The 12301-nt window shown below is 40.4% G+C and overlaps 1 protein-coding gene across 4 annotated transcripts in view; it reads left to right on the top strand.

Moving 5' to 3' along the window:
- CEP85L (centrosomal protein 85L) overlaps nt 1-12301 on the top strand; it is a 300266-nt gene that overhangs the window by 268561 nt on the left and 19404 nt on the right. For all 4 annotated transcript variants that reach the window (XM_077487040.1, XM_077487039.1, XM_077487041.1 and 1 more), the window contains 2 exons: nt 7269-7386; nt 9020-9070. In XM_077487040.1, coding sequence (XP_077343166.1) covers nt 7269-7386; nt 9020-9070 — 169 coding nt within the window. The remainder of the gene's footprint in view (nt 1-7268; nt 7387-9019; nt 9071-12301) is intronic.

Raw genomic sequence — 12301 nt, forward strand, 5'->3', positions numbered from 1 at the left:
ATAAAATAGAATGCCAACAGCAATGGACTTGGTGATGAGCATCTAATGCCATTATAATAACTAGAACCATTTGGTTTCCATGGCTCAAATTAAATCTTTAATCGTTAAGACTCTTTCATTTAAAGCTATAATAAATTAAGGAAAAAGAAGTCCCCTAAGCTTTATAGTAAAAAATGAAAAACGGCTCAGGGGAACTGGTGTATACTACATCAGAAATCGCAAGAATATTCAGAAAATGTTTTATAGTGCACTATGCTCAGTAAGATTAACAGGGGAACAAGCAAAAGAGTCAGAAAATAGAGAAAAGACACAAACTGATGTAAAAGAGGCCAAATTACCTAAATTAAGTGAAGGAAATATGTTAGATCTAGAGAGACCAATAACGCAAGAAGAAATCTCTACAGCGCTAAAGGAGACAGTCACGGGAAAGAGTCCAGGGCCAGATGGATTCTCTGTAATCTACTATAAAAAAAATTGAAATACCAATTGGTTCCAAAATTATGTTCATACTATAATTCAATAGATGAAGGGATGGAAATGAGGTGGGAATCACTGTTGGCCTATATCACAGTAATACCAAAAGAAAGAAAAGATATATATGCAATGTGCCAGTTGTAGACCAATATCATTATTAAATGTAGACGCAAAACTGTATGCCAAAATATTAGTCACTAGATTAATGCCGAATTGGATACATACAGACCAGGTGGGGTTCATACCTGAGAGAGAAGGAAGAAACAACCGAGTAAGAACGTTGTTACCCCTACAAAAAATAAAGAGATAGACCCCCAGCTCTATTCCTGTCAATAGATGCGGAAAAAGCATTTGACAGAGTAGACTCAATGGATTAAAACACTATATCAACGTCCAATGGCAGCAGTAAAGATCAACGTGAATCTATTGCAATCTGTTGAGTTACTTAACCACTTCAGCCCCAGAAGAATTTACCCCCTTCCTGACCAGAGCACTTTTTGAAATACAGCACTGTGTCGCTTTAACTGACAATTGCACGGTCGCGTGAGGTTGCACCCAAACAAAATTTACGTCTCCCCCCGACAAATAGAGCTTTCTTTTGATGATGATTTGATCACCTCTGCCCTTTTTATTTTTTGCGATATAAACAAAAAAGCCCCAATTTTGAAAAAAAAGCAATATTTTGATTGGTTTGTGCAAGTGTTATAGCGTCTACAAAATATGGGATAGACTTATGGCAATTTTATCATTAATTGTTTTTATTCGTAATGGTGGCGATCTGCGATTTTTATCATGACTGCGACATTGCGGTGGACACATCGGACACTTTTGACACTATTTTGGGACCAGTGACATTTATACAGCGATCAGTGCTATAAAAATGCACTAATTACTGTGTGAATGACACTAGCAGGTAAGGGGTTAAATACTAAGGAGTGATCAAGGGGTTAAGTGTGTCCTAGGGAGTAATTCTAACGGGGGGGGGGGGGTGGGCTCACTACAACATGACAGAGATCACTGCTCCCAATGACAAGAAGCAAGTAGATCCCTGTCATGTTGCTAGGCAGAACAGGGAAATGCCTTGTTTACATCTCCCCATTCTATCGCTCCGTGTCACTTGTTAAAGGGGGCTTCCAGATCACGATAAGTCCTTGCCCGCAGACCCTGACAACCACCGGGCAAAAGTTGTGAGAAAGAGGCCCTTGTCCTCATCAACATGGGGATAAGGTGCTTTGGGGAGGGAGGGCGCATGTGCCCCCCTTTGCCCCAAAGCACCCACCCCCATGTTGAGGGCATGTGGCCTGGTATGGTCCGGGTGGGTGGGGGGCACACCATATTGTGATCCAACTTCTGGTGAGACTTCTATTCAAATCAATGGGCTCCCATAGGGAACCATTGATTTTGAATAGAGACACAGAAACGTGGGAGGGTGCATAACGTTAAGTGTTAAGCCCCGCTAAATCGCGTTAAACACCTTTAACTGGCGTCTGGCATTTTTACAGCTCTAGCTCTGGAGCCTCAGAACGCACTGGTCCTGGTTTTTTTTGGAGTTTAAAAACGCCTATGCCACTTACAGCTCAAAAACGCCATGGTGGGCATGAGGCCATAGGCTAACATGGAGAGGCGTTTTTAAGCTGCAAAAAAAGCTCAAAGTGGCTGTAATAATATCGGTGGGCATGAGGCCTTAAGTATATCTACTCCCATAATTTCTTGGCTCTCATAAGGAACCAATTTTAATGGGGTCCCATAGGGAACCATTGATTTTGAATAGAGACAGAGAAGCGCGGCTGAAAGCTAGCGTGGTTAAATGGGTATTGACGCCAATGTAAAACGCAAAAAAAAACACTTTTTTCCTGGTGTCGGTACTAGCTTTGCAGCTCATTTTTTTTAAATGACCGTGGGCATGTAGCCTTAAAATCCAGAAACCTACAGTATTTATTACATAATACCAAACTTACATTAAAACAATATAAGCGAACGATAATACCACATTTAATAAATGCAGCAAAATACCTGATTCCAACACATTGGCAAGCATTGAAAAGCCCAACGCTAAGAGAATGGGTTCAAAGGGTAGAATTTATATATAACATGGAAGAATCGTGTCATTACGAAGACGATGGAATAGAAACATTTTCAAATACTTGGAAAGGATGGAAAGCGTTTAAGAATACAAAGAAATAATGTGAATCTGAAAAAAAAAAAAAAAAAGAGGTAAAGGGAATACATGAAGGAAGATTATAACACGTTTAACTACTTAAGGACCGAGCCCCTTTCTCATTATACATTTTTTTTCTAACACCCTAGAGAATAAAATGGCGGTCGTTACAATACTTTGTCACACCGTATTTGCGCAGCGGCCTTACAAGCGCACTTTTTTGGGAAAAAATATACTTTTTTGAACAAAAAAAATAGGACAACAATAAACTTAGCCCAATTTTTTTACATTGTGAAAGATAATGTTCCGCCGAGTAAATTGATACTCAACATGTCACGCTTCAAAATTGTGACTGCTCGTGGCGTGGCGACAACCTTTTTTTTAAAAATTCTACAGGTTGCATGTTTTGAGTTACAGAAGAGGTCTAGGGCTAGAATTATTGCTCTCGCTCTACTGATCGTGGCAATACCTAACGTGTGGTTTGAACACCGTTTTCATAAGCAGGCGCTACTCACGTATGCGTTTGCTTCTGCGCGCAAGCTCGGCAGGACGGGGCACGTTTAAAAAATTTTTTTTTCTTATTTTACTTTTTATTTTTACACTGTTCTTTAAAAAAAAAATGTCACTTTTATTCCTATTGCAAACATATGTAAACATTACTTGTAATAGAAAAAAAAGCATGACAGGACCTCTTAAATATGAGATCTGGGGTCAAAAAGACCTCAGATCTCATATTTACACTACAATGCAATAAAAAATATACATTTTGTCATTTTGAAAAAAAAAAAAATGTCCCTTTATATTGGCTATCGGTGGAAGTGACATTTTGACGTTGCTTCTGCCCTGCGATGGTATGGAGATTATGGTATTCCCCTCACTCATCTCCATGCCTAGCAGTAAGAAGAATCCGATCACCTCCGCCACTGCTGATGGCTCTGGTAAGCGGCGGAAGGGGGGGCCCTCTCCCGCTGCCGATAAAGGTGATCTAGCGGCGAATCCACAGCTGAGACCACTATTATCTGAAAACCAGACGGCCCACCGCAGAAGAGGATACCAGGGTTATGCCAGCTAGCTGCTGCCATAACAAAGAGATCCCTCTTCAAAGTTAGGACGTATATCGGTGTGCGTTGGCCCAGAAGTGGTTAAGGAATGTGGGATGGGGAGATGGGGGGGGGGGGGGGGACTATATTTTTATGATTTGAGAATTTTGAACAAAGTATTTTATATTTTGTATAATGTGAAATTGAATAGAATTCAAATAAAAATAATAAATAAAGCTATAATATATGTGTAAAAAGATGAAAATCTGGGCTAGAAGCTAGAAACAATAATGCAACTAGCATTTTCAGGAGGAGGTATACAATGACAGCCCACATTTACACCACAACAGGTAGGGTTTAAAAAGCAGCATTACATCTACACATACTTAGGTTTGTATAATGAAATTGCAGCTATCGCTGGGGTATTCGGGGACACGAACACCCCATCTAGATAGCAGCCCTCCAAGTTCAGTTTGCGAATGCATTTGTTCAAGTCCTTTACTGGAGCATTTGGCCATAGCTGCATTATACCATTAAAGCTTTGCATTTGCATCATTATTAGGCACTGATCCCTTTCTGCTTTGCTTAATACTTGTAGACATTAAACAGATTAATGTCTTCTATTTCCAACCTTAGACTTAAAGTTTAATGGAGTGTGCCATAATCTTAATCAGGTTTTTAGGCAAACTAGCTTTTCCTTGTTAACTTTGTCACAGGAAGAACCACTATGTTATATTAAATGCGTAGTTAGGTAATTAGCAGAATGAATTGCTAATATGCAGTTGCAGTGATCGTGTGTCCTGTCTGGCACTATTCTAAAGTTTATGGGGATTGCGGCAGGTCAAACCGGTGTTTTTCTCCTCACTAGGGAGGGGGTGAGCTTTGCTGTTTTATAAAAATAAAAGAAAGTTCCTAAACTCTGAAGGCAGGCTAATCACCCCACTTTAATGCATTTGTCGTTTTTTTACATTTTTTGTAAACTCAAAAATGTGTAATAGTTGCAGCTTTCCAGTCCTTAGATGAAGTGGCTGCATTTCTTTCCTTTTTATTCTAATTTTATTATAATTGGTAATCCTGCAAGCAACACTTTTTCTGACCTTAACGCTGGCTTAAAAAATGTTTTTATTCAAGTCGGTTTTATTTTAAAGCTCTGATCCAACTTTCTGTTAGAGGGTGGCTATGTTTGTTGTCCACTGTATCTGTGGAAAGAGCCATGGTTGCCACCCAGGCTGAACTACAAACATTAGCCAGTCCATACAGCATGGTCACCCACTGCCAGTATAAAAGGGTGCTTGGTCAGTGGTGGCTTTGGACTACAAAAATGTTTGCCTTTGTTCATCTGCAATACACAAGAGATGGGGAGATTAGTAGTTACAAACGAAAGGCAATATTGTTTTTTTGGTTTCAGTTCAGCTTGCTGGAAGTGGCAAGGACACTGCATTTCTAGGAAGATTAACAGGCATGTTTCTGTATTTGCTTAAAATTTTCATAGCTTGAAAAATGGATGCAGCTGCCACATCTAAGGACTGATAAGCGGGGTTATATGGCATTTTTGTTCTTGTGTTTAGTTATCCTTTATAGGTTAATACTAAAGGCAAAAAAGTCTTCAATCGCTTACTGTCCAGCAACTTACCGGTTGGATAGGAAGGGTGATATGTCAGTGATGTAAAAGTAATCCTATCGGCTATGGAGCCGCTGGATTACGTAAACCGGAAACAACAAGGATTTCGTCATAGGGATCCACCCGGCGGCATGTGGCCCATGGGACACAGTGAGAGGAACTGATGTTGTTCCTCCCACTGTGTGACATCAGAAACCAGAAGCAATGAGGATTTCATCACTTCCAGTTTCGATTCTTTGTTTATCTGGCCATTACCGGCCAGTGAAGCAGCCGATCAGACCGATCTGTATCTGATTGGCTGCATTGAAGCTCGGGGGAGAGATTTGGGTTCTAATTGACCCCAGATCTCTCCATAAAGAGAACCTGTCACGGCCCAAACATCAAGCACTAGCATTGTCCTCCAGAAGTATTGGGTATTTGCTTCTCTCGGAAACTGAACAGAACAGCAGAAGAAAAGGTGCATATGTGCTGCAGGGTAGGGCAACAGGTTTGCTTTAAGTTTTCAAGTCTGGACAATGTGCATCTAATTGACCTTGTAAGACTTCTGTAGATACAAATATTCATTTTAAAGTTTGGAATGTACAAGTCAATTAAGTTTAAAGACCTTTATTGATGTTTGAACTTAAGCAAGTGTTCTGATGAGATAAAATTATGTGATGTGCAAAAGGCACCACCATGCATGCAGTTTTATTGTAGAAAGGAAACTGATGAGGATAATCAAGGCAAATGTGCTTCCCTCAATTCAGCAGTGATTGCACATCTACCACTGCTGATGTCACGCAGTGATTTCCTGTTATATTGCTAAAGTGTAATAAAAACAGAGGTTCCCCTCTATATACGCAGATTGCTCTTTGCAATACAGATGTTAATTAGATAAGTGGAAGCTTCCCCTAATAAAGTGTTCTTCCTGCCTGGTTTATGTTGGTACTTTCTGTGCTCTTTGGCTTTCCCCTTAATCAGAAACCCTACAGAGGATTATTCTCTACAACTGCCAATGAAATAAAAGGTCATGGTGCCAAGCAACTTTATTTAAAAGACCTTTATAAAGGCATATGTTCTAAAAAATGTATATAGAAATGGAAACGGTGATTACAGGTACCACTTTTCTTCCTCAAAAAAAGACGTTACTTTTATTAAAGGTATTTCTTTTCTTTTTTTTTTTTTGGTTTTTTTCTTTTCCTTTTTTTTTTCTTTTGGGGAACAAGCTTAAAGAATATGCAAACCCCAACAATTAACTGTTTATTTGCTCCCATTTGGTCTACTATAAATGGTGTGAAAGTGGTTTGCTAAATGTGTACTATAATATCTGTTGATACTGCCAGAAATTCAATGAGCTTAGTACCGTACTTTTACTGTCACTGCTTTCTGCACTGAAATCTCCGTCAGTATGATCAGCCCTGCCCAGCTCACCTCTGTGGACTACAGAGGAGGTGTTTTGTAGTCAGGCAATTCCTGTCTTGGGGTGATGAGGCTGCTCCTACACACAGGATTACCAGGAAAATAAAGGGGAAAAAGACTAATGCAGTCACCATATTTAAGGACTAGTAAGCTGAAATATATTACATTTCTGTTTTTGTATTTAGATACTATTTAAGTGGTGCCTGTAATAATTATTTTTCATGCTATATGTATTTCGTGTTAATTAGTGTGGCATCTATTAGGTAAGCTTGGTATTAAACACCCAAATAATAATAAGGGTATTTTGTTTCTTCTTCCCTTTTCTGAAATATTAATGGACAAGAAATATTTTCTACTCTTGCCCAACTTTTTGTCCAGTAATTTCATATTCGACAACCTTTGCCAGCCTAAAATGGCCAATGATTACAACATGTGGGTTTCATACAATTGGCCACTAAACCCGCACTGAAATATACTAAGGTTGGGAAAGATGTGAATTTGCATCTACTATTTGAATGTTTTAAATTACTTCAGAATGTAAAATACCTGCAAGTTCAATATAATGTATTTTTTACAGCTTACAGCAAAAAGTTCAAAAATGTCTAGAAGATGGTGTCCGAATCCCTATTTTGGATGCAAAACAACTCCAGGATGAAAATGAGCGGCTTCGAGAGCAGAACGAACGTGCAAACAAGGTGAGAAAAGTAGACTTGGTGTCCAGAAATGCAACTAGGGAGGGTGAGAGAATTTTTGAAACTGGCCCTTTTTGTGTCCAGGAAAGGGCAGCTTTGTACTTTTAGGAGTTTAGATAGCATCTGAATGCTCAAACACGAGAATATGTATGCAACAAAATGCTGCATTTGATCTGACTTGCCTGAAACACAAACACAGCTCAGTAGGCCATGCTGCAAAACACAAAGCAATGAAGGCCTAACACTTGAGTTAGTGTGCTCTAGATTCACGACCGACACAGAAAACAACACTCAGATGGTGAAAATGACAGTTAACAGATTTGTGAGATTTCGATCAATTGGTTTTGAGCTCATGTGCATATTTTTTTTTTTTTTTTTAACTCTGCACCCCATTTTCTATTCATCCTTCTGTTAACCACTAGAATCGAGCTGGCATAGCTTATAAGGCACACAGCCACCAGTTTCTGAGAGTGTATAGTCACTAGTGACTAGACCAGGTCCTATAGTTTAATTTCACATAATTTCGATATCTGCAAACCACATGTTCCAGTTTTAATTCCACTGCTTGTATAGAATTGAATTAGTGCCCATATCTTCCAGTTGCATTTAGTTTCAAGTTTTTTTTTAAAGTCTAAAAATCGAACTCTAGACAATTTGTTTTTTTTGTTATAAATATTTATTTATAATAAAAAAAAAAAAAAGCTTAAGATGGAAAGGAAAATGACAACTGAGCAAAAAGCAATGCTTATACAGTCACATGTATAATGAGGGTAGGAGGGCAAAGCTGATACAGACAACTGTGGTGCCACAAAACAAATACTGTAGAACATCAGCTGTTAGGATCCCGTAAAATATCAATGAGACACACAAGATAGTCGTTAGTAAGGAAGAGTACAATGGGCCCCTCAGAGAAATAAGGCAGGTGTGCTCAAAAGGAGGTAAAGATATAGAGAAGAAAGGAAAAGTGGGGGGGGGGGGGGGGTTGGGGCTGGAGCATGGTAGACCCCATAGGAGAGATACCAGGTCCGTCTGCACCACCAAGCAGCTACGATCAAAATTAACCTCTAATAGTACCAATAGTAGCCAAAATCAGAATAAAAGTATGATTTAAAAGCATCTGAATCCATATAAAGCAACCAGGGACACCAAGTATTATTATTATACAAAATTTATATAGCACAAACAGTTTGCATCAAAATAAGCTTTAGTTGTCTCATGTAATTACCCATATGTTTCATTCTTTCCGTTATGTATGGAGTGGGAATACCTTATTGGTGGGATTTTCCTACACATAACCTATGTGACACTTATGGCAATTATGTAATTGGATGGGGGGGGGGGGTCCCTGGGACAGGAAAGCATATACAGGATGTGTGGGAAAATATTCCCAATAGGGAAACAGACATGAGCACTGACCCCTCTCCAATCTACTCTAACCACAACAAAATAAAATGTTTGGCTGGAATTGGGCTTTGCAGGCTTCAGTGTTATGGTGTAGGAGAACTGTTATGGAGAAAATGTCTGTTTGCAATAATTCATTATATAGTATCCAATTAAAGTCATTGTGTTCATACCAAAAAAGTAAAAGCAAGCATACAAATGTGGTTTATTAACATACAATTTCTCTGTCTTTTAGGTCATAGACAATCAACAAACCCAAATTGACACTCTGACTGCAGAAATTCAGGTATGAGACTGCACTTAACGTATTGGTACAGTGTTTCAAACAGAAGCAAAGAAAAAACGCAGGCAATGTTAGTTAACTGGTTATAATACATGGCGTGTTTTATTCCTGGACCTAAAATGACCACCTGAAATGAACTATGATCTTTTGATCACTAGTGAGGCGTGTGTTAATGCTGAGCTACAAAACATACATTTGTGATCAGATCCCTGTAATCTCCTGTATGGCTGGAAGAGGGAGGGGCAAGTGCTAGCTGCTCTACTATGTCACACCACTTCCTCAAACAGAGTCTTTCCAAAACAGAGCTCATTTTATTCCCCACCCCCCTCTCCCCCCGTGCCCCCTCTCCTGACTTCCTCACCAAGATCAATGGCGCAACCATTGGTCCCTTCTCAGATACCAGGGTGCTAGGTGGTATCATGGGCGCTGGCCTCTTTCTGATCCATATCCAGTCTCTGTTCAAACCACCGTAACATCACCAAAATAGGCCCCTTCTTAACCAATGACCCCACAAAGCTACTGATTTGCTGTGTTTTTCATCTCTCACCTCATCACAGAGTGACTTCCCCATCACAGACCCTCCCATCACAGACTAACCCCCCAAATCGCAGACCCCTCATTACAGACTGACCCCCCCATCATAGACCCCCATTACAGACTGACTTGACCCATAGCACACCCTCCCATCACAGACTGACCCCCCCATCACAAACTGGTCCTGACCCATCACAGACTGAGCCCTCATCACAGTCCTCTCTCAATGTCAAACTCCTTTACAGCACAGCACTCCCCCCTCCCAAAAGAACCCTACCTTATTCACACAAAACATGGAGCCTGGCCGCTCTGGACAATGGGCGGGACTTTTCACATGAATCACGTTAAGTGAGTGATTTATTGCTGGGACTGCCCTGCTTCCTAGCAGCCAATCACCCACTTAACTTAAAAAGTCCTGCCCTTTGTCTAGAGCGGCTGTGCTAAATGTTGTGTGAATAAGACAGGCAGTGTGGGGAGGGGGCAGTGCAGTGATATTAGAGAAGACACGGACCTGCCGCACTCGCCATGATGCTATGGCCTTGTGGGAAATCCAGCCCTGCCTAGGCTTATGACTTCAAGAAACAGGAAGTGGGCTGTATAGGGTATTTACTGGCAGAAAATTTTTTTTACTGTCCAAAGTTAAAACAACAAGGGCAAAAGATTTAATAGATGGAAAGATGAAAAAGGACTGAAGGTCCGCTTTGCATATGAAAGCCCAAACTACTCCCCCACCTGACTTAAAACTACAACTAAAGGCAAAACCTTTTTTTTTTTTTTGGGGGGGATAGAGTGGAAAGGAATTAGAACACTTGTCAGGTTTTTTTATTGGTGTCTGTGCCCCTGTGGGTTGCCCCCAGAAAAGTAATAAGGGGGAAATCTTCCAATGGGGGGACAGTAGTTCTGGTAATCTCGGGGACCCCAATGGATTCCCTTAACTTGCAGGGATTCTCTATCACTTCCTGTTTTGGCTATAGGACAGATAGTGAAGGGAAATCTCCCCAATGAAACACAGATGGGGAGGGGGGGGGGGTAGAATCTGACAGGGGTTATAACCCTCCCTTGCGCTATCAAAAAAAAAAGTGCCTATAGTTGTACTTTAATTGCTTGGATCTCATCAAGCAGAATGGAAGTTCAGTAAAGTGATACCCTCATCCCTCTTTGTGGCCATGGTTGCTTTTAGTGTCTCAAACAGTTTTAACAAGGCTTATCATGCATACCAAATTCAGGTTGGTGAATTTTTATATAAACATGATAAATATTTTTTTCTTATTCGTTTTACTCCCCAAAATGCTGCAAAAAGAGCCAAAGGAAAAGTACTTCTTTTTGTTCTGATCACTAAAGAGTAAACCATCTTTGCTATAAACATATTAGTATAAAATCAAACTGTTGATACAGCATTTTCTGATTTACTTTTACACTTTTTTAGCTTTTAATAGTTTTATGAAAATCAATATACTTCATATTGCAAGCAGAGTTTAAAGTAAAGATTGGACACGATGGCACTTGGGACTACCTGAACTGTGTAGATAGGCAGGAATGCATACACAGCCACCAGAAAGTGTTTTTTTAGCACTTGATTAATAACAAGAGGGATTTAGGTTTGTAGTTCATTATTCATTGTCTAGAGTTATTGCCTGAGGTGGAGCAAATTCCTATAATTACCTGCCAGTGCACAGAGTTGTCCTTGCCATTTGATTAACTAGGTATTTTGTCTGTAAATCAGGTTTTGCATTTTTAAATATTTTACAGGGGGCATTCACAGTATGCATTTTGTGTGGAATCAGGATTATATCTGTAAATATTTTCTAGTGGGCATTTATGGTTAATCTATAACGCACATCTGGGATCCACCTAGTCACTTGCTGCCTATTTGTCAGGATTTGACAAAACGCAGATTAATAGAATTCAAGCCATATTTAACAGTAGGTGACATGTCTAACCCATGCTAATACTGAGCAGGAAGTTTACCTTGAAATGTAAGGTAGAAACCTCGAACAGCAGCCTACATTTGGTTACACGGGCCACATATTTAAAGTTCCGTTGAAGTGTCAGAGGAACAATAAGTTCTTAGTGTAATGTTTCTTTGTAAATCAGCTCCAGTGCTGCAGAAAAGTATTGTAGTTCTCTGCATGGAAGCAACAGTCTCTCTGTACCAGTCATTCCCAAGGCCCTTTTCACACCGAGGCATTTTTCAGGCGCTACAGCGCTAAAAATAGCACCTGTATAGCACCTGAAAACAGCGTCGTCTTTCAGCACGGTAAAAAAAGTCCTGCTAGCCGCATCTTTGGAGCGGTGAAGGATCGGTGTATTCACCGCTCCTACCCATTGAAATCAATGGGGCAGCACGGCTATACCGCAGCGGTGCTTTGCGAGCGGTTTTAACCCTTTCAGCTGCTAGCGGGGGGTAAAACAGCCCCGCTAGCAGCCGAAAACTGCTGCTAAAACAACGGTAAAGCGCCACTAAAAATAGCGGTGCTTTACCGCCGACACCGCTCACGCCCCAGTATGAAAGGGGATTAGAGCCCGGCAGTCGGCAGGACGTTTCAGCTTTGCAGATTGCTGGGCTCTCTAGGTGTGGCTCAGCAGGGGACGTGTTGGACCGCTGCTTCCACACAGAACAGTAGTCCTCTCTGCAGTATAGTACAGGATTTTCTACTCTCAATGAGGAGGCTTTACACAATTTTATTTTATTTATTTCCC

The sequence above is a fragment of the Lithobates pipiens genome, unplaced genomic scaffold (assembly GCF_037356315.1).
Source record: "Lithobates pipiens isolate NorthernLeopardFrog02 unplaced genomic scaffold, aLitPip1_a1.2 Scaffold_18, whole genome shotgun sequence".
Classification (NCBI taxonomy): Eukaryota; Metazoa; Chordata; class Amphibia; order Anura; family Ranidae; genus Lithobates; species Lithobates pipiens.